Source organism: Saccopteryx leptura, chromosome 3, assembly GCF_036850995.1.
Source record: "Saccopteryx leptura isolate mSacLep1 chromosome 3, mSacLep1_pri_phased_curated, whole genome shotgun sequence".
Classification (NCBI taxonomy): Eukaryota; Metazoa; Chordata; class Mammalia; order Chiroptera; family Emballonuridae; genus Saccopteryx; species Saccopteryx leptura.
In genome coordinates this window covers 254,051,933-254,076,013 of record NC_089505.1, presented here as the reverse complement: position 1 = coordinate 254,076,013, position 24,081 = coordinate 254,051,933, and the positions used below count along the sequence as shown (strand labels likewise).

At 34.7% G+C, this 24,081-nt stretch overlaps 1 protein-coding gene across 9 annotated transcripts in view; it reads right to left on the bottom strand.

The window, feature by feature from the left end:
- VPS54 (VPS54 subunit of GARP complex) overlaps positions 1 to 24,081 on the bottom strand; it is a 112,663-nt gene that overhangs the window by 21,461 nt on the left and 67,121 nt on the right. For all 9 annotated transcript variants that reach the window (XR_010750422.1, XM_066378157.1, XM_066378156.1 and 6 more), the window contains 6 exons: positions 22,701 to 22,756; positions 20,920 to 21,016; positions 13,558 to 13,898; positions 4,783 to 4,912; positions 3,978 to 4,159; positions 2,843 to 2,955 (listed from right to left, as the gene is read on the bottom strand). Coding sequence is in view for 8 of the 9 variants with exons in the window: in XM_066378157.1 (XP_066234254.1) it covers positions 2,843 to 2,955; positions 3,978 to 4,159; positions 4,783 to 4,912; positions 13,558 to 13,898; positions 20,920 to 21,016; positions 22,701 to 22,756 (919 nt within the window). In the remaining variant the exon portion in view is untranslated. The remainder of the gene's footprint in view (positions 1 to 2,842; positions 2,956 to 3,977; positions 4,160 to 4,782; positions 4,913 to 13,557; positions 13,899 to 20,919; positions 21,017 to 22,700; positions 22,757 to 24,081) is intronic.

The window sequence follows — 24,081 nt, the reverse complement described above, 5'->3', positions numbered from 1 at the left end:
CCATTGAAATACTGGTCAGTTTGTTGATTTAAATTTACTTGTTCTTTATTTTAAATGTTATATTTGTTCCCGTTTTGTTTTTTTACTTTAAAATAAGATATGTGCAGTGTGCATAGGGATTTGTTCATAGTTTTTTTTAATAGTCCGGCCCTCCAATGGTCTGAGGGACAGTGAACTGGCCCCCTGTGTAAAAAGTTTGGGGACCCCTAATCTTAACTATCCTATACTTTGCTTTCTCTCACTTTCACGCAACCTTTCTTATATTTCCCTCCTTAATTCCAAATGTAGAACTGCAAAACTGTTATTTGCCGAAGCATTTAAAATCTTGTTTCCCACCATGCCATCAGTTTGGCTCAAATAAGCTCTTATAAAAATTCTCTAAAGGTTTGGATATTCTTGTGTTGACAAATTAAATGCTACTTCCTAGTTTCTTTAAAGTAAAGAAATTCAGTGTGATATAATTTCTCATCACAATTCATTCTGTATGTCAGATTAAGTTTTTTAAGGACATGGACTGTGTATTAACAAATACTCCACATTGCTGAGACGTGGCATAGCACAGCAGTTAATAAAAAGAGCCATCAAGTCAGTCTCCCTGAATCTGGATCTCAGTTCTGTCACTTCTAGCTATGGAATCTTAGGCAAGTTGCTTAACCTCTTTGTGCCTCCATTCCCATATTTGTTAATTGAGAATATTAACAGTAAATACTTCATGGACCTGTAAATGAGATTACAATTTAAAATACTTAGAACAACTGTATAGCATCAATATTAACTACTATCCATTCATTTCTCCAATGCCTAGCCAAGTAGGTAGTAACTCAGTAAATAAATGGTGAATAAACAATAACCAAGGACCCTTAACTTGGTAAGAACTGGTAAAAAGTTAATGGACTTCTGATAGCATATACTTTCTTCTCAGAGGAAAGAAAAAAGACTGGAACAGAAGTAGGTTATGTAGAGAAACCTACTGTTATAGCTTTACAAACAGGAAGTGAAAATAAATAGTTCACTTTGCAGAAAAAATACATAGTTAATTCAGTCCCACTATATCATTTTAATTAAAAAATCATATTGTGTGCATGACAGTGGATTGCAAGACTCAGCTGTTCAGGGACAGAAAATATGTCTTAGTTATCTAATACAGCACCTCACTCAATGGAAGTCAATCAAATATAGCTTGAGAGAGTAAGTAGATAATCGATAAGCCCTGTAATTTTAAACTTGTGATTTAGAATGATTAGTGTTTTATTTTTCTTTCAGTCTTTGTTACTTGAATGCTTTCGCTTTGCTAATATCATAAAATTAATTTAAAAATTGTGACCACCACTCAACACTATTATCTACCAACAATGGCCACTAGATGACAGAAATTTACTTAATTCTTTCCATTCCTCTCTCTGCCCTATATGGATTAATCTATTTTACACCTGCTTTAACCCATTCTCTTTTGTTACAGTGGTAGAAGAGACAACCTTTCTCTTGAACTCTGGATTTAATTCCAGTGTTACTGCTCCATAATCACTCTGTCATTCTAATCCTAAATTAACTTTCTTCTTCTTTCTGTTAAGCATAAAAATATAACTCAGCTTCTCTTACCTTAAAATTCTTCTCTCAACTTCCCTGAGTAGATTAAGGTAACAATCTCCAGTTTCTCTTATATCCTCTTATGTTCACTTCATCACTCACTTTTCTTACACAGCCAAACTTATTGAAAAAGGCTACACTTGTGTATCCTTCCTCACCTTTCAAGTTACTGAGCACTGAGCAACAACCTGATTCACTCACTCTATTGAATTACTAAGATTGCAGATGATCTACATGTCAAACTAGTGGTCACTATCTGTATTTTACTGTCTTTCTCTTGTGGTACAATTGTATTTTGTGCAAACGTAAGTATACAATTTAAAAATATTTCTATATAAATATTAAATTTTCATTAAATACATAAAATGTGAAAATGCAACTGTCTCCTTCATTAAAAATATTCCAGGACTTCATAGTTTCAAATCTGGTATTACAGGAGAAATTGTACATAAGTTTACCTTATTATCACATAGTAAGTCTACTTTAGCCGTTGTGTCTCTTTCATATGAAACCCAACTGATATTTGATACCAACAACAATTCTCTTCCTGCAACTCTAATTTTTTTACTTCTTTGTTCTTCTGGATTTCTTCCTTCCTCTCTGCTCTTCCTTCTCAGTCTCCTTCATAGTTGTCTTTTTCTACGGTTCTTAATATTTTGATTTTCTCTATCATATCACACTATATTACTTGCTAATAATATATTGTATCATACTATATTACTTGCTAATATATATTTTCACTAGACTTAATCCTTTTAAAATAGAATTATAACTGCTATCCCTGTTTCAATATCTGACACAGAAGCTTACTAGTGCTGAATGAATGAATATATGTCTCTAAACAATACAGTATGATGGTTTAAGAACATAGCTATGAAATTATAGAAAGTTGGTTTCAAATCCCAGCTCATCACATTTATACAAAATTTCTTAACCCTTCAAAGCTGCATGCCTCCTTACTTCCTCACTATTAAAACAATATAATAATAGTATCTTCATAACAGATTGAGAGAATAAACTTTAGTTTTAAAAAGTACATTGTCCTCTGTCTGGCATATGATTAGCACTCACTAAATATCTGAAATTTTTACTATAAATTACCACAAATACTTTTCCAGTCAATTACTACTAACTTACCTGGGAGTATTAGTTCTAGACTTTTAAAGAGGCATTGTCAATTAAATAAGTATTAAGCATTCCTACAAAATAAACAAATACAAAATTGGAAGAGTGTGCATGAAAAAAATACACATACCTCCTGATTTTCTTTCCGGTAAAGCAATCTTTCCATCTGATAAAGAATCAACAAGATCCTGAAATTCTGCAGGAACATCAGCTTGCTTCCAGCGCTCATTGTCTAAGAGGAGGCTATTCAAAAGTAAGCAGAAAGATAAACTTTAATAATATTTTAATGCCATTTTCCTTGGTTGAAAAGAGCTGAGAAAAGTACATAAAACTTTTGTTATGTCTTTTAATAATAAAAACTACAAATAAATTAAATTCAAGTAGACGTCATATAATACAATGCACTGAGTTTTTAAACAGTAATGGCCATTAGCTATTGTTAGTACATAAAACTCAGAAGTGCTGAACATCTTAATAACTGAAATCATTCATAAATAGTAATGAATACTTTCAGAAAATATTTCTCTTTTTATATCTACTAGCCTAACCAGGAAGAGTGATGAAACATAATTAACTTCACACTGAGTGGGAAAGGAAAGGCAATCTGTTAAGAATCTTCCTGGGGCTCTGGCCGGTTGGCTCAGCGGTAGAGCGTTGGCCTGGTGTGCGGGGTACCCGGGTTCGATTCCCGGCCAGGGCACATAGGAGAAGCGCCCATTTGCTTCTCCACCTCCCCCTCCCCCTCCTTCCTCTCTGTCTCTCTCTTCCCCTCCTGCAGCCAAGGCTCCATTGGAGCAAAGACGGCCCGGGCGCTGGGGATGGCTCCTTGGCCTCTGCCCCAGGCGCTAGAGTGGCTCTGGTCGCGGCAGAGCGACGCCCCGGAGGGGCAGAGCATCGCCCCCTGGTGGGCAGAGCATCGCCCCTGGTGGGCATGCCGGGTGGATCCCGGTCGGGCGCATGCGGGAGTCTGTCTGACTGTCTCTCCCCGTTTCCAGCTTCAGAAAAATACAAAAAAAAGAAAAAAAAAAGAAGAAAAAAAAAAGAATCTTCCTGGTAAACACTCCAATGGAAATAAACATTCTAACTCTACTTTGAAAGCCAAGAAATGTAATTTTAATTCCACAACCTGCCTTTAATAAAAAATAAAAAATCTTGTCAGGAGTTTTAGTTGGCCAGTCAATTAAGTTTCTTCTTTTAAATATAATTGTATTTTATAAATACTAAAGAAAAAAAACTTAAGAATAGAACAGACATGGTAATGATACCTGAGTTTGGTTTTCCTCTCTTCATGAAACCTGTTTACAAATTTATTAGCTTGGCTCTGAAGTGCTCCAAGTAACGACATGCTTTTTCTTCCACAGATCTGTTCAGTGTCTAAAATGAATGTTTCCATTAATCTAGAAAGTGTTATGAATTCCGTGGAATTTAGCTTCTCAAGAAAACCATCCTAAATTTTAAAGATAACACAAAAATCATGACAGTTTGTATAATACCAAATATGGATGTGCTATAAAACCACTGTTTTACAAATGTTAATATTATATTATTTTTATGATATATAGTTCTATAAATTCATAAAAATTATATGAAAATCATTTTTAATGAAATTTTCCAATAGTTTAGTTTCAGAAATTGAACATAAAAAACTTAAGATGTCTAAAATTCATTCTGACCAATTTAAAATACAGAAGCTCAAATAAATTGAGATCATCATATAAAAACTCCACAATACTGGAGTTCAGCTAATTTTATTAACAAATTATTTGACTAGTTTTATACACATATAAAACAGCATTATTAATTTCAAATTAATTATTAAGGTATATTTTAAAATTACTCTTTTATTAAATCATTTCTTTGAAAAGAGCATTTGAATAAGTTTTCCTATTTCTTATTTCAATTATTTTAATATCTTCCTAATAGGCCACACCAGTACCTTAACCTTATTAAGTATTAAAAATATAATACATGTTATGAGGAACATAGGGACATAAGCAGGAGTATGATTCCAGATCTTCAAAATAAGTACCCAATATACAAAATATCTAAAACTTTATCAAAACAACTAACCTTTGCTCTTGACATGAGAAATTTGACGGCTCGGTCATGGCATATATCTGAAGCACTATACAATAACTCCTGGATATTATTTGCCAGCTTTCCTAGTTCTAAATCAGTTAATTTCATGTCTTCATTCACCCTAAAAATGATTAAAAACAGATTAAGTCAGGGAAGGTTATGAATACCTTGACCTTTATAGGTAACATATCAGTAAAACACAAAATGCCATAAAATTCATATTTGAGGAAAAAGTCTGTGATATATAAAATACTTTTTTTTGTGGTGAAACATCACTTCAACAACTTAAGATAATACAAATATATTTTAGCCAAATGTTATATAAGAATAATTTTCTCTTTCTACTATAATATTTTTAATGGTTAAATTCAGACTCTGGTTGAAAGTCTTGCAAAAACTACAGCAAAAAATAATTCTAGTAAGGTACAAGATGGTAGGTGTAGTAGGTGGTGCATAGGTGTCTAGAATAACACAGCGGAAGGAGGAAAAAAAAGGAAGAAATGACAAAAAGGCCCCCCTTTTACTTACAATATGGTTGATTGTTAACATTTGGTTTACTGAACTAAAATCTCCTGAGCATTTACTGTGTTTAAATGTCTGGCACTGGAGGCGGTACAATAGGTCACTGCCCTCAAAGAATTTAAAACTGGATAGGAGTATTTATAAGATGTAAAGAATTTTTTCCAGTTTTGAGAAGGAAATACAAGACTTTTAGTTTGTACAGATTTTCCCCCTGGGCATATATATAAAAATAGTTGATTCCACACCAACAATTCAGTTTACCATGAACCAAGTTCAGTGCCTTAGCATCATTTTCTCCCTTTCAGTTGAATTAAAATAATTTTCAAAGATATTATAAAGAGGATCTGATGTATATTAATTTGAGGCAAAGTACTACTCTACTGGATTAAGTAAGGTATTAAAGAAAGTTATTTCCTGCTATCCTTCAAAACTGTAGTATCACTACATTTATTTACTAATGCTTTAAAATAATAGAGGAATAAATATTCTTAAAAGCACAATCAGAAACAATCACTTGTTTGGTCCTCACAGGTCTATAAATATTTAAATATTTACTTTACAGATAAAGATACTGAATCTTTGAAAGTTTAAGTGACCTACCCAAAGTCAAAGGTGAAGAGGGTGAAACAAGAATCCACAATTAGTCTAATTTTATTTCAAATCTGCTAATTTTCCTCTACTCCAACATTTACTTCTATATAGATGGTCTACTGCTATTTTAATACCAGCTCCCACAAACTGTTTCCAAAAATTTCAAAGTTCAAATTTACTATTAAAATAAAATTTTAGGCCCTGGCCGGTTGGCTCAGTGGTAGAGCGTCGGCCTGGCATGCGGGGGACCCGGGTTCGATTCCCGGCCAGGGCACATAGGATTAGCGTCCATTTGCTTCTCCACCCCCACCCCCTCCTTCCTCTCTGTCTCTCTCTTCCCCTCCCGCAGCCAAGGCTCCACTGGAGCAAAGATGGCCCGGGTGCTGGGGATGGCTCCTTGGCCTCTGCCCCAGGCGCTAGAGTGGCTCTGGTCGCGGCAGAGCGACGCCCGGGAGGGGCAGAGCATCGCCCCCTGGTGGGCAGAGCTTCGCCCCTGGTGGGCGTGCCGGGTGGATCCCGGTCGGGCGCATGCGGGAGTCTGTCTGTCTCTCCCCGTTTCCAGCTTCAGAAAAATACAAAAAAAATAAAAATTAAAATTAAAAAAAATAATAAAATAAAATTTTATTTTCTGAAGGATTTCTAAAATTTGTCCCCATGTAACAACAGAATGATTAAGAATTTAAAACTCTTGGCAATATGCTACCAATTTACAAAGATATAAAAAGAAAATAGCAAATTAAACAACTCAAGTCTTTAAAAGTAGGGTGACAATTCAAAAAACTGATATTTTTAAATCATTTATTTGTAATTTTGCTTTTTTAAAAGATTTTTAATTTTAAGTCTAATTGGATCTTTTTCATGTTAATAGGGAAAAATTCACAAATATGTTTTGAATATATATACAAAAGAAGTGAAATCTCTTAAGAGTTTGAACACTGATGGATGAGTGAACAAACAAAATGTTGTCTATACATACAACTGAATATCAGTCAGCTGTAAAAAGAAAGAAAATTCTGGAACATGCTACAACATGACTGAACCTTGAAGACATTATGCTAAGTGAAATAAGCCAGGAACAAGAGTAAAAATGTTGTATGATTCCATTTATAAGAAGTACCTGGAGTAATACAACTCAACTCATGACGATAGAAAGCAGAAGGGTGTTTGCCAGAGGGTGGGTGAAGAAAAAGAAAAAATGGGGAGTTTCACTTTTAAAAAAATTCATTGAGGTGACACTGGTTAAAAAACCATACAGGTTTACTGGTTAAAAACCATACAGGTTTCAAGTGTACAACTCAATAAAACATCATCTGCACACTGCATCATGCACTCACAACCCAAAGTAGTCTCTTTTTGTCCCTATTTACCACCACCACTTTGCCTATTTACTCCTACTCCTCCACCCCTTTCTCGCTGGCTATCACCATACTGATGTCCATGTCTCTTTGTCATATATATATCTTTTGTTTTCTGTTTAACCCCTTCACCTTTTTGCACCTAGTCCCCCAACTCTCTGCCCATCTGACAGCTGTCGGTGTGTTCTCTGTATCTATGAGTTTGTTTTCATTGTTCATTAGTTTGTTTATTAGATTCCACATAAAAGTGAAATTGTATGGTACTTATCTTTCTCTGACTGGCTTATTTCACTTAGCATAATGATCTCCAGCTCCACCCATGCTGTCGCAAAAAGAAAGATTTTTTTTTTTTTTTTTTTTGTATTTTTCTGAAGTTGGAAACGGGGAGGCAGTCAGACTCCCGCATGCGCCCGCCAGGGATCCACCCGGCATGCTCACCAGGGGGTGATGCTCTCCCCATCTGGGGCGTCACTCCGCGGCAATCAGAGCCATTCTAGCGCCTGAGGCAGAAGCCACAGAGTCATCCTCAGCGCCCGGCAAACTTTGCTCCAATGGAGCCTTGGCTGTGGGAGGGGAAGAGAGAGACAGAGAGGAAGGAGAGGGGGAGGGGTGGAGAAGCAGATGGGCGCTTCTCCTGTGTGCCCTGGCCGGGAATCGAACCCGGGACTCCCGCACGCCAGGCCGACGCTCTACCACTGAGCTAACTGGCCAGGGCCAGATTTCCTTCTTTTTTATGGCCAAGTAGTATTCCATTGTGGAAATGTACCACAGCTTTTTTACCCACTTATGTACTGATGGGCACTTGGGCTGTTCCTAAATCTTGGCTATTATAAATAACATTGCAATGAACAGAGATAGGGTGCAAATATTCTTTCAAATTAGTATTTCAGGTTTTTCAGATATATTCCCAGAAGTATAATTGCTGGGTCAAAAGGTAGTTCCATTTCTAATTTTTTTGAGGTAACTCCATACTGTTTTCCAGTGGCTGCACCAGTATGCATTCCCACCAACAATATATGAGAGTCCACTTTTCTCCACATCCTTGCTAGCACTTGTTTGCTGACTTACTGATGACAGCCATTTTGGCACAGTGATATCGCACTGTGGTTTTAATTTGTATATCTGATGATTAGTAGTGACACTGAGCATCTTTTCATATGTCTACTGGCCATCTAAATGTCCTCTTTGGAGAATTGTCTGTTCTGATCCCTTGCCCATTTTTTAATTACATTGTTTTGTCTTCTCAGTGTTAAGCTGTGTAAGTTCTTTATATATTTTGGAAATTAACCCCTTATCAGATGTATCATTGGCAAATGTTTTCACTCATTCACTGGACTGCCTTTTTATTTTGTTGATGGTTTCTTTTGCTGTGCAAAAGCTTTTTATCTTGATGTAGTCCCATTTGTTTATTTTGTCCTTTGATTCCCTTGCCCAAGGAAATATATCAGCAGAAATATTGCTATGAGAGATGTCTGAGATTTTATTGTCTATGTTTTCTTCTAGGATTTTTATGATTTTGTACCTTACATGTAAGACTTTTATCCATTTTGAGTTTATTCTTGTGTATGGTGTAAGTTGGTGGTCTAGTTTTTTTTTTTGCATGTACATGCCAAATTTTCCCAACATTATATATTGAAGAGACTGTCATTATTCCATTGTAAGTTCTTGCTTCCTTTGTGAAATATTAATTGACCATAAAGGTGTGGTTTTATTTCTGGGTTCTCTGTTCTGTTCCATTGATTTGTATACCTTTTCTTATACCAGCAGCAGGCTGTTTGGATTACAATGGCTTTGTAGTATAGGTTGATATCATGTAATGTGATAACTTCAACTTCATTCTTTTTTTTCTAGAGTTTCAATTTTGCAAGATGAAATTATTCTAGAGATAGGCTACACAATGTGATTATACTTAGCATTACTAAATTGTACACTTATAAATGGTTAAGATGGTAAATTTTATGTGATTTCTTTTCTTACAATTAAAAAAAAATTTTTTAATCCTACAAAATTTTCCAATCCTTTCCATTATATTTTCATTCCAATTTCCTGCCTGGGAAATTATTTACTCTTTTGTATCTGAATTGCAATAAACTTACAAAATTACAGATCATTTTGACAATATAAGAAAATAAGAAAAATCTACGACTAACAAAGATAAAATGTTACACACAATTTTCGCATGTGCAGTATCCATGTATCTATGGATGCTGTATCCATGCAAAAACATTTGATAGAGGAATAGCCAGAACCCTTGTAATACAAAAGTAATTAAGGTCACATGTATAAATATACACTATTAATCCATTGCCCCTGTGGGCCGGATAGTTCCCAGTCATTATGTACAGTCTATGGAACACAGAAGGGACCATCTGCAGAACCTATGTTATCATGCTGTGGAAATATGTAATTGAGGAAAGCCAGAGAAGTTTCAAAGTATAAAGTCAGCCACAATGGAGGTGGCAGGGGAAGGATATAAAGTATGAGACTGCACCCGATTTAAAGAAATCTCAAACAGTATGTCAGGCTGCTTGCTATCTTTCAGTATCTCATCTCTCTTCTGCCATAGTAATAGTTTTGGCTGAAGACTTTATTTCTCAAGCCTCCCTTACAGTTATAGTTACACAAATATTCTGGCCACTACTAAGGGAAAATACTGAATTGAGCTCTTAAAAAGAAAAAAAGGATATATGTAAGCAAATCTATGTACAGGCAAGAAAGAACAAATCTGAAATCTAAATAAATTTGCAGCAAAGAACAATCAAGGCAATCTCTTAATAAAAGAAATCACTCTACCAGATATTTATACTAATTAAAAAGCTCTAGTAACTAATACAATTTTACTTAATGTTACTGGTGCAAAACCAGACAGACAAACAAAATAGAATCTAGAGCCTGACCAGGCAGTGGCACAGTGAATAGAGTCAGACTGGGACATGGAGAATCCAGGTTTGAAACTCTGAGATCGCTGGCTTGAGTGCTGGCTCACCAGCATGAGCGCTGGCTCACCAGCATGAGCGTGGGGTTGCTGGCTTGAGCGTGGGATCACAGACATGACTCCATGGTCACTGGCTCAAGCCCAAAGGTCACTGGCTTGAGCAAGGGGTCACTCGCTCTGCAGTAACCACCCCCCATCAAGGCACATATGAGGAAGCAATCAATGAACTAAGGTGCCAAAGGGCTTGAATTGATGCTTCTCATCTCTCTCTCTTTGAGTCTGTCTGTCCCTCTTTGTCAAAAAAAAAAAAAAAAAAAAGTCTAGAAACAAATTCACACATACACAAATATTTGATTTAAGGCAAGAGTGGCACTATGAAGCAGTTAGATAAGCATCTCAATAAGTGGCTCGAGGTCAAAAAGATATCCATCCATACTATACACAAACATCAATTCCAGATGAACTGCCTATCTACATGTGAAAGGGAAGCAACAAAGCTTTTAGAGGATAACATAAGAAAATATCATCAAGGCCTGAGGGCAGGGCAAGATTTCTTAAATAGGACACAAAAATAGCACAAACCATAAAGGAAAAGAATCACAGAACCAAGACCCCAATAAGAAAATAAAAAGTCAACTTATAGAATGGGAGAAGATATTTTCAATATGCACAACTGCCAAAGGGCTTGTGTTGAGATCACATAAAAATCTCTCATAAATCAATAAGAAATAAAAAACAAACCAATAGAATAGTGAGCAAAGGACCTGAACAGGCACTCCATAGAAGAGGCTATCCAAATAGCTAATGAACATATGGAAAGTGCTCTCTAACCAATCCTCAAAGAGATAAAAATAAAAATAAATGACTGCAACACCTGAGACATACTCATCAGAATGGATACCATACAGAAGATTGACAGTATCAAGAGTGAATGAAGCCTCACCAGGCAGTGGGGCAGTGGATAGAGCATCGGACTGGACACAAAGGACTCATGTTCAAAACCCCAAAGTCCCTGGCTTGAGCATAAGGTCACTGGCTTGAGCGTGGGATCATAGACATGACCTCATGGTCACTGGTTTGACAAGGGGTCCCTTGCTCTGCTATAGCCCCTCGATCAGGGAACATATGATAAAGCAATCAATGAACAACTAAGGTGCTGCAACAAAAAATTGTTGCTTCTCAGCACTCTCCCTTCCTGTCTATCTGTCCATGTCTGTTCCTCTCCAAGTCTCTGTCACATCAAAAAAAAAAAAAAAAAAAAAAAGAATGAAGATATAGTGCAAAACCATCTGATAGGAACTCTTCCACACTGCTGATAGGATTGTAAGTGATTACAATCACTTTGGGAAAGTTGCATTAGCTAAATTGGCCATTCACATAACTTTATTCATTCCTAGGCATATAGTTCACAGAAATGCTTATAACATGTACACTAAAAACATCTACAAGTATGTTCACAATAATCAAAATGGAAATAATTGAAATTTCACCAATAGAAATAAATATATCGTAGTATAGTCAGAAAGTGGAATCCTCATACACAAATAAAAAATAAACTATTGCTACATGTAGGAACTTAGAAAAATGATATCACAAATATAATGTTGAATGAATACAATTACAGATAAAAGAACATGGTTCCATTTCTATAAAGTTTAAAAACTGGAAAAAACAATAAAGATCTAGGAATTGGTGGGATGAGGTCATAGAGGCAAGAAGGGTTTCTAGAGAGTTGATAATGTTCTATTTCTTAACCTGGGTGGTGATTACATCAGTGTATTAACTTTGTGGTATTTAATTGAGTCAAACACTTATAACTGATGCACTGTCCAAATGTGCATTATACTCTAGTTAAAAAGCTAAAACAGCCTGACCTGTGGTGGCACAGAGGATAGAGTGTTGACATGGAGCACTACGGTCGCTGGTTGGAAACCCTAGACTTGCTGGATCAAAGAACATATGACAAAAAAAAGAGAAAAAAAAAAAACGTATGACAAGCAACAGATGAACAACTAAAGTGAAGCAACTATGAGTTGATACTTCTCATTTTCCTCACCCTCTCCTCTCTCTGTAAAGTCAATAAAAAAATTTTTTTTAATTAGTTCAAAAAATATTTAAAGCTAAAACAGAAAAAGTAAGGAGGGCACTAACCTTTTATTGGCTTTCTTTTGTTTTCATCCTTTCTATAGAGATCACAAACAACTGGTGAATTTTGAATGGGGTTTGTGGGTTAGATAATAATAATGCATCAATGTTTCCTTAATTTTAATGAGTAAACTGTGCTTATTTAAGGGAATATTATTGTATTTAGGAAATATACACTGAGGTATTTGGGGATAATGAGACATCAAATCTGCAACATACTGTCAAATGATTCAGAAAAAATATTAACATGAGAGACAAAGAAGGAAAAAGAGGGAGAGGGACAGAGAAAAAAGGAAGGGTGAAAGAAATAGCGCAATGTGGTAAACTTAAAACAACTGGGTAAAGGATATATGAGATATATGAGAGTGTTCTGCACTATTCCAGCAACTTTTCTGTAAATTTGAAATTATTTCAAAATAAGAAGTTTTAAAAAAAGTAATGTTAAAAAAATAAAGACAACCTGACCAGGTGGTGACTCAGTGGATAGAGTGTCGGATTGGGATGCGGAGGACCCAGGTTCGAGACCCCAAGGTCGCCAGCTTGAGCGCGGGCTCATCTGGTTTCAGCAAAAGCTCACCAGCTTGGACCCAAGGTCGCTGGCTCGAGCAAGGGGTTACTCGGTCTGCTGAAGGCCCGCGGTCAAGGCACATATGAGAAAGCAATCAATGAACAACTAAGGTGTCACAACATGCAATGAAAAACTAATGATTGATGGATGCTTCTAATCTCTCCGTTCCTGTCTATCTGTCCCTGTCTATCCCCTTCTCTCTCTCTGTCTCTATATAAAATAAAAATAAAAAAGACAGTATGATCCAGTTGGAAATTCATATCTTTAAAAAATCAAAAATTGTAAAGTAAACAGATCTTCACTATATACTAATTACAAAGGTAACATAGTAAAAGAGAAAAATACGCAAAGTAATATTTACCTGAGTTTCAGGACAAGTTTTGCCACTAGTGACCTTAAGTAAGTCCTCTAAACTATTTGAAATAAGAGCATTTAATTAAATGGTTCCTTTCTAGCCTTAAAACTCTTGAAATTCTTACTTACTTCAAAGCTTACCTCCTCACTACCTTCTATACATTTTCAAAAAGATATGTTTTATAAAATTAATTATTATTACATGATTTTCCAATAAATTGAATAATCAGTTTTATTGAAACCATTAATAACATGACTCAAAATCTTGTTAAACTGGCAGCAGTTACCATACTCACATAATGTCCACACCTGCTGGAGTAGCAGATGATGATGTCTGCTCTTTGCTGGATGAAGAATCAGTGGTACATTCTGGTTCAGACACCGAATCACTGCTGCAGGGCTCGCTATTTGGAGATGCATTTCTCTGAGAGGTAGTATCAATTGCTATAGGTGTTAATTCACTCTCACTGAATGCATCACTTATAAATATGCCTTCATGGATTAAATAAGCCACCTCTGTGTCCAGTGAATTATCTTTTGCAGCATTCTTCTGTTGTGAGATCTCCTCCAATTCTCTAGTTCTTTGGTTTTTGTCAAGAACTGAGAGAACAACACTGTGAATGATATTTAATGTTACCTACAAGAAAATAGGATACGTTTTTAAAGGATTTAAAATAACTTGCAACTAAAGTTCCCAAAAGTGAATTTTGTGTATGTACTTTTGAACATCTTATAAATAAGTCAAGGTCATGCATGTAAGAATTTCTACCAATCTTCTATTACACTGTATAGGTGACTTGTGAAAAAGAATTCATCTGGCTTGAGCGAAGGCTCACCAGCTTAAGTGCAAGGTTGTCAGTTTGAGCGTGATATCACAGGTATGATCCCATGATCACTGGCTTGAAGCCCAAGGTCTATGGCTTGAGCTCAAGGTCACTGGCTTGGCTTGAGCCCCTCTCCCCCGTGAAGGCACATGTGAGAAGCAATCAATGAACAACTAAAGTGACGAATTATGAGTTGATGCTTCTTATCTCTCTCCTTTCCCATCTCTCTCTGTTGTGCTTAAGGAAAAAAAAAATTAATTTTATGTAAATTAGGTCTTTATTAACTATTAGGAAATAAGGGGCTACTTGCCTACTTTAATATTCATGATTGCATTCTCATAATTTCTTGCCCCTTTCTCAAAGTTTTTGATTTCTTAATGTTTTTTTAATGTTTATTTTATTGATTTCAGAGAGAGAGGAAGAAAGAGAGAGAGAGACAGAAACAGGAACATCAATCTGTTCGATCCACTAACTGGGCAACCTCTCTGCTTCAGGATGATGCCCTAACTAACTGAGCTATCTATCTGGCCAGGGTTCAAAGATCTTGATTTCTTTTTCAAGATCTACATGGTTCCAGGGAAGCAGACTCCAACTTCAGGTCTTCAAAGACAAGATAAGGGCCTAAGCTAGTGCAGTCAGCACATGGAACCACCATGGCTTAGCTTAAAGTGAAATAAAATACAGAAGACAAACTGAGAGAAATGCAGAGAAACAAAACCAGGGCTAGATAACACTACCAACTTTTCTATCGAACACCTAAAAGCTGACCTACCTCTGGATATTTTTCTGTTATGTAAACTCTGCTATATAATCCCTGTAATTGTCTAAGACACTCTGGTTTGTGTTTTCCTGTGATCTGGAACTAAAAGCACTCTAAAAGATACAATAGCCCACACAGTATACAGCAGAGATTCTGTGCCTTCAAGGGCTACAGTACCAAAGTATTATGGATAGTTCACTTTTTTCTCTCTATTGATCAATCACTTCTCTGTTGTCAAAAATTTGCTCCTTGCTACACTCGAACGTTGATGTTTTTAATCCCCACTACTGTCTTCATCTTTGGCATGCTTATTTCCCCATCTTTGCTTTGCCTTTCTTTGTCCTTATGCTTCCATCTCGCTGATTTTCTTTCTTAACTTTTTCTTTTAGCAAAAAGACTATGATGGTGGATATGGTTTTTCCCTTCCCAGCTATATATAATCCAGTCTAATCTATGGGGTATAGACAACAAACAACATATTTTTTTAAGTTCAAAATACAATTAACAGTGAAGAGAATAAAGTCAGAGGTCTCACAGTTGAAGGTCTGATTTCAAAACTTACTGAAAAATAGTGTTATCAGAACAGTGCAGTACTGGCATAAATACAGACTTATAGACCAATGGGATAGAATAGAGAATCCAGAAATAAATTCTCACATATGTAATCAAATGATTTTTAGACAAGGGTCCCAAGATTGTTCAATGGGGAAAAGACAGTCTTCTACAAATGGTGTTTAAGAAAAAATAATAAATAGTACTTAGAAAACTGAATACCACAGGCCAAAAAACAAAGGAGGACTCTTTTCTTATACTATATACAAAAGTTAACTCAAAATAGATTAAAAAAAAAAAAAAAAGATCAAAATAAGACCTGAAATAATGAACTCCTAGAAGAAAACATGGGGGAAAGCTACACAACATTGATTTTGGCAATGCTGTCTTAGATACGACACCAAACGTGCAGGCAACAAAAGAAAAAATAAAGTCACCTACATCAAAATTAAAAACTTCTGTGCACCAAGGGCATAATCAAAATAGAGAAAAAGTAACCCACTGAATGGGAGAAAATATTTGCAAATTATATATCTGATAAAGGGTTAATAGCCAGAATATAAAGAACTCCTACAATTCAAAAACAAAAAAACCCCACCTGATTAAAAAATAGGCAAAGAAAAAAATGAGCAAAGATATACAAAAATGGCCAATAAGCATATAAAATGATCAATATCACTAATCATTATATAAATGAAAATCAAACCCAAATGAGCTACAACTCTTACACCTATTACTCTGGCTACCAACAAAAAAAGAATAATGTACATTGGTGAGAATGTGGAGAAACTAGAACCCTTGTGCACTATTGGTGGGAATATAAAACTTTGCAGTTATTATGAAAAACAGTATGAAATTTCCTCAAAAAATTAGAAAATTATGATATGATCCAACAATTCCAATTCTAAATATATACCCAAAAGAACTGAAAGCAGCTACAAAATATTTGTACTCTCGTGTTCACAGAAGCATTAATCACAATAGCAAAAGGTAAAAGCAACTCAAGTGTCTACTGTCGGAAGAATGAATGAACAAAATGTGGTATATACATATTATTATAATATTATTCAGCCTTATAAAGGAATGAAATTCTGACCGACACATGCCACAAAATGAATGAACCTTGAGGACATTAAACTAAATGAAATAAATGAATCCCAAAAGGACAAATATGGTATAATTACACTTATATGATGTATCTAGAGAGGGGTCCCCAAGGCCATTTATCCGGCCCCCGCTGCACTTCCAGAAGTGACACCTCTTTCACTGGTGGTCAGTGAGAGGAGCCTAGTTCCCATTGAAATACTGGTCAGTTTGTTGATTCAAATTTACTTGTTCTTTATTTTAAATATTGTATTTGTTCCCGTTTTGTTTTTTTACTTTAAAATAAGATATGTGCAGTGTGCATAGGGATTTGTTCATAGTTTTTTTTATAGTCTGCCCCTCCAACGGTCTGAGGGACAGTGAACTGGCGCCCTGTGTAAAAAGTTTGAGGACCCCTGACCTAGAGTAATCAAACTCACAGAGGTAGAAAGTAAATGGTGGTTGCCAGGAGATGGAGGAAGGAGGGAAAGGGAAGTTACTGTTTTAATAGATACAGAGTTTCAGTTTTTTGAGATGAAAAGAGTTCTGTAGATGGATGGTGGCGGTAGTAGCACAACAATGTGAATGCCACTAAACTGTACAATTAAAAATGGTTAAAATGATGAATTTTATGTGAGGAGTATTTTACCAACAAAAAATTTCAAAAAATAGAATTAACAATACAAATTCTTAGGTCATTAATAATCACTTAAATATAAAATTTTCAAGCCCCCAAGTTTTCAATTTCTTTATTTACACTAAGAATATGATTGAAATGTTCTGGCTAATTAAGCTTTAATTTATATTTTTAAGTATAATTTACTTCATACTGAAGTGAAGTATAGAATATCCTATGTTTTTGAGAAATAAATATAATATAGGCTTATAAATTAATAACCCTAATAAATTAGTTTCAAAAAGTTTATCCCTGTAACATGGTAAACACTATTAAAAACCAAACAATCTTTTCTGATTATAAAAGTAATACCTCTTTGTAGAAAATTTAGGGAAAACAGAAAAAATGAAAAACAAATTTAAATTACAAATAACCCTACCACTCAAAGATAACCATAAAAAAGACAAGCTGTCTCTTTGTTCCATGAAAATAAAAAGATAAAAAAATCTTTTTAACATAGCTGAGATTATATTATATAAGTAGGCCAAATGTTGCCTTTTCATTTAATGTTATAATGTAAGCATTTTCTTCAATTAAAAATCCTTGGCTGTATGATATTCATGGTAATGAATATACCAGGCATAACTTATTTTACCATTCCTCTATTATTAGACATCTAGGTTCTTTCTGATCTGTAATTATTTTTAAACTCTTTATTAAAAATGAACAGCTTATAATGAACATTATTTTTCAATAAAATCATACCCTTATAGAATCACAAACTTTTATCAGAGAAAAAGTACACTATTTAAAGGTTACATGTCATCTTCAAAGATGTTTTACAGAAGTATTAGTGTAAGTGGCCTAAATGTGAAAATGAGAAATTAACAACCATGACAAACCATTGTTCCCGCACTGAACATACATCAAAAATAGTTCCCATGCCTTGCAGAAACAGTGGATGCCTAAAACTATGAATAGTACTGAACCCTCCCTATATATGTGTTTTCCTATACATACATACATACCTATGATTACATTTAATTTATAAATTAGATACAGTAAGAGGTTAATAACAATAATAATAAAATAAAACAATTATAACAATATACTGTGGTAAAAAGCTATGTGAACGTAATGACTTGTTTTAGGGTATCCCTTGCTGAAGTCTCAGTATAGGCTCAGTGCTTTCTGGGGCAACACACTGCCATTGATTGAACACATTTTCTGTGCATGCTTTCTACCCACAAAATTAATGACTTTTTCATGTTAGCAAGGCACTTATCATGAATTGTCACCAGAACTTCTGCAATTTTAAGTATAACACCAAAACTAGCACACTTTTCCTTCTTCATAATTTCACTGACAGAAGATTCATTCTTACCACAGATTTCAGTAACCTCAGCATCCATTTCTTTTCCCTTTTGTGAGAATTTTCACCTTTTCACCTAAAGGAACCACTTTATTGAGGTTGTTACCAAAGGGAGGGGACTGGGGGAACTATGGAGGGTAAAAGGGACCAAATATACAGTAACAGAAGGTGGTTTGATTTTGGGTGATGAGCCTATATAATGTGCCATGGAAATGTATACTTGAAACCTGTGTGTTCCTATGGACTAATGTCACCCCGTTAAATTTAATTTATAAATTAAAAAATGACTAGGAGCAAATGATCTAATAAAAACATGATTTCATATCAAGAAAAAGAAATTAAAAAAAACACTATGCTAAGTGAAAGAAGCTAGTCACAAATACAACATAATATGTGATTCCATTTATATGAAAAATCCGGAGTAGGCAAATCTACAGAGACCAAAAATAGATTCAGGTTGTCTAGGGTAGAGGTTGGTGGGAAACAAGGAGTGAGTGCTAATGGATACAGGGTTTCTTTATAGAGTGATGAAATATTCTAAAATTTATTGTGGTGAAGGCTGTTTAACTCAGGACTATACTAAAAATAATTTAATTTCACTTTAAATGGATGAACTGTATCTCAAAGGTGTTTAAAAAAAAAAAAAAAAAAAAAAAAAAAGAGGCCCTGGCCGGTTGGCTCAGCGGTAGAGCGTCAGCCTAGCGTGCGGAGGACCCGGGTTCGATTCCCGGCCAGGGCACACAGGAGACGCGCCTATTTGCTTCTCCACCCCTCCGTCGCACTTTCCTGTCTGTCTCTCTCTTCCCCTCCCGCAGCCAAGGCTCCATTGGAGCAAAGATGGCCCGGGCGCTGGGGATGGCTCTGTGGCCTCTGCCCCAGGTGCTAGAGTGGCTCTGGTCGCAACATGGCGACGCCCAGGATGGGCAGAGCATCGCCCCCTGGTGGGCAGAGCGTCGCCCCTGGTGGGCGTCGGGCGCATGCGGGAGTCTGTCTGACTGTCTCTCCCTGTTTCCAGCTTCAGAAAAATGAAAAAAAAAAAAAAAAAAGAAGCACTTTACGGGGTTTTTTGGCATTACCAAATTGCCAGCATCACTATTTCCCTGCTCTGGAGCCATTATTAAGTGAAATAAGGGTTACTTGAACACAAGCCCTGCAATACTGCTGTTGATCTGATAACCAAGATGGCTACTAAGTGACCAACAGGTATGCAGCACATACACCATGGATCTGCTGAACAAGTAATGATTCCTGTCTGGGCCGAATGGAGCAGGACAGCACGAGATTTCATCATTGTACTCAGAATGGTGAACAATTTAAAACTTATGAATTGTAAACTGAACTGTTTATTTTTAGAATTTTTTATTTAATATTTTCAGACTGTGGCTGCCTATGGGTAACTGAAACCGTGGAAAGCAAAACTATGAATAAGGGAGCAATACTTTAATAACTTGCCTTAGGTTAACTGATACCTTAAAGAACCCAAAAGTGAAATAGTTACTTAAAAAGTTACTGGCAAAAGTTGGCCAATTCTTTGCAAGATGGGAGGAGTTCTATATACCCAAACATGCAGTAATAGAAGTGTGTGTGATGACATCATGGAGGGAATACAAGAAAAAGTGAAAATATGACCTAGTTATTGAGCAATCCATAGATACAGGTTTGCTATCTCTCACTATCAATGGGTGGGATCAATATTTTGGTAGGAGTCTAAATTAAGTATAAGTGAATCAGTTTATAAAACTTTTCCCTCTCTGGAGAACTTATGCATGGGATTTAGCATTACTCAAATGTCAATGACACCTGATATTCAAAGAATATCGAATTTCACAAGTAGTTTATTATACTCAGTCATTCTTAATGACTCTTTTAATAAAACACAATTCCAACCAATATGTATTAGAGTCTGTAACATCTTTTCTTCTGGAAAAATGCTGTGTGGTATGTGTTTTTTTCCTTATACTGAGTGGCCTAAAAGTAAGTGGTTTGACTAAGGAGACAAAGTAGTTAAATGTAATACATGATCCTTGATTAGATCCCAGATTGAAAAATGAAATTAAAACCTGCAATAAATAACATTGGTAAAGTAATTTAAATAAGATATATGCTAAAAAATACTGTGAATATCAACACTAAACTTCTAGAAAAATTAAGTGGTTTGGGACAGATTTTTGAATGTTTCACAATATTGGACCTCTAGGTAATCTAGAGAGACTCAAGCATCAGAAAATCATGATATAAGATAATATTATATAACATTTAATGCCAAGTAAGCATATTTTTAATATAAAAAAAATCATCTGAAACACTTTAAATCTTACTTAAAACCAAGCCTCTTAGAAAAATTATGAAAACAAATTGTATTTTATTCTATTTTGATTCTACATATATTTATAAATCTACAAAGTTAATTTTAGAGATATTCTGGACAAACTAATGATCACAAAAGCTTACCTTAACTCTCTGTAGGAAAACTGTAAACTTAGAGAAAATATCCTTTAGCAGAGCAAACCACTGAGGAAAATTTAACATTCTCATCTGATCTGCAAGTCTAGAAAATAAAATCCAAACCAAAACAATGATTGTTTATGGACCAAATGATATAAAATAAACTTACAAATTAAAGGAAACTACACTAAATACTATATAGTAACAGAATTTTGCAATTTCATCTAAATACCTAACTAATATAAAATTGAGGTGAAATCAATTACCACACTCCTCATTTAAATATCTCTAAGACTAGTCTTATTAAGTATACTGACTTATGAATCTTACATAATAATTCCATGTGAACATGATTCATGACCACTGGATGAAAAGCCATAGAGAAATAAACCAATTTTGATTTAAGGTAGAGAAGATATATTCTGAAACAAATAAAAATAGGAATGTAACATCTCCCTTAATAAACTTAATAACCTACTTTTTAAGTTACAAACTAAAAAGGACTTTTCCACATTTGGCACGGTGGCTATGAGCATGAGCTCTTGGGCCACACACTGCTTTAGTTCAAGTTCCAGCCCTGCCATTTAAAGCTGTACGATACTAGACAAGAGATTCTAATTTTCTCACCTTATGGTTGCTATAAATTTTAACTGAGTTAAAAAGAAGTACATAGAAAAATTCATGATGCATAAAAAAGTGCTCTAGGTATTAGGCAATATTATATTAGTATACATATGTATGTAATATATACCAGATGTAATATATACTATACTAATTATTATATATTATATCAGTATAATATATATAATTGTATGACAAATATTTTTATAGCTGACATCAATCAGTCACTTCAAGATTAAAAAATTAATGCAAAATAGTTCCTTAAAAATATTTCATAGTACTACAATGACTTATTACTCTAAACTTTAAACGAATACTGCTGTAGCTAAGAGTTTATTTTCCAAAGACACTCTTATACTTGAGATACAGGAAATTCTCTATTTAAGAAAATTCCCTAGGGGAAAAAAAGTTAAAAATAACTGACTCTCCATGTCTATAGGGCTTTTATCAGACTCCCAATAACAAATTTTTTCAACTACTGTACTAGTGATTTCTGCATTATAAGGGTTGTTTCAACTAATTCTGAAACTGAGTTTTCACTAGGTAATAAATACTATGGAAATTAAAACTCCACATCCTTATTCTAAGAGTCTTACCTAGAGAAGTTTTACAGCTGTTCACATTGTTATTCATGTTAGGCCAGTTAATAAAATTTATGTATCTATATGAATGAGAAATTCATAGTCATAAAATGTTTGTAACTATTCTCAAAATAAAAGAATAGGGATTTCAAAGGTGAAAACAAACAGTTATAGACATGGGCAATTCAAAATCATGTACTCAAACTTCTCAAAGCCAATTAGAAGCTGGGTTTTAATTACTTGGCCAAATAATTTAAATTTAACAATGCTATTCCTCTGAAATGGTTTATTTCCCCCTTCCACATCTACATTGTATCCTTTCTATTCTCTCTCTGCCCTGGGAGGATGACCTGCTGGGCTTGGTACTGACAAAAGAATTGAAGGAAGGAAGGTGGTCATAGCTTCATCTCCCCTCCCTGAGGGGTTGCCTCCAAATGACTGCCTTCTTCCAGTGAAGACCACTCAACTACTGCATGTCTTTTTTGTTTTTATCACTACATGTCTTTCTTTCTCCTTCTGAACTCTTCCCTTGTTTGTGTCATCTTTTCTCTGACTAATAAACCCCAACCTAATATTTATACTTACTTCATAACAGCATCTGTGTTGATTTCTTCTATTTGTGAAACTTTATTAATCACACACTGCAAAATTTAAGAAAAACTGTGATTTATATGAATTCTAAGTACCACATCCTCAATTGTATATTTAAAAGGGCCTCAATGGGCTAAAATGTAAAATAAAAATTTCACATATTATTTTGAAAATATAAATACATCTAAAATTAAATTAAGAGCCTCAATGACACTGATTATCGTTTTACCAGACTTCTCTTCTTACTTATACATACCTCAAGGTGTTTAAAAAACTTCAGCATTACCCTAACCTTATTAAATAATTATTCCAAAGTACCCTGAACTGTATTAATTAAAATCCCTTATTTAAAACTGTTCAAAACATAAAAGAACACAGAACTATAATCCTTACAAACAAGATATAAGCCCAATATTAAAATTCTAAAAAAAACCATGACAAATTTCTTTATATTTACTGAAGTCATTCATTAATTCTATTAAGTTTTTGGTGAATTCTTTAGGGTTTTCTATATATAGCATCATGTCATCTGCAAATAGTTATAGTTTTATTTCTTTCTAATGTGAATGCCTTTTATTTCTTTTTCTTGTCTGATTGCTATGGCTAGGTCTTCCAGTACTATGTTGCATAATAGTGGTGAGAGTGGGCATCCTTGTCTTGTTTCTGATCTTAGAGGAAAAGCTTTCAGCTTTTCACCACCAAGTATGATGTTAGCTGTGGGCTTGTCATATACAGCCTTTATCAAGTTGAGGTAAGCTCCTTCTCTACCTATTTTGTTGAGAATTTTTATCATAATGTTTAATTTGGTCAAATGCTTTCTCTTTATCTATTGAGATAATCATAGGATTTTTATCCTTGGTTTTATTGATGTAATGAAGCATGTTGTTTTATGGATATTGAACCACCCTTGTACAAAATTTTTTGAAGGGCAAAAAATTCAAAAATGAAAACAATATCAAACAAGCACTGGTTCAATTTTTTGCATTAAAAGATAAAACATTTTTCAAAAATGGGATATACAAATTGCCCTCAGGCTGGCAAGAAATCATTAATAATAATGGCAATTATATTATTTAATAAAGTTTATGACGGTAAGAAAAATTTGTATTTTGTTTTATTCCAAAAACGGACAGAACTTTCCGGTAGACCTTATATATAATCCTCTTAATATATTATCGAATTCAGTTTGCTAGTATTTTATTGACAATTTTGTTAATCGAGAATATCAATAGAGGAATGGCTAAAAAAAGATGTGGTATACATACACAGAGTGGAATTTTATGCAGCAATTAAAAAGAATGAAATCTTGCCATTTTTAAGAACATGGATGCATCTAGAGGCATTACATTAAGTGAAAAAAGTCAGGCAAAGAATG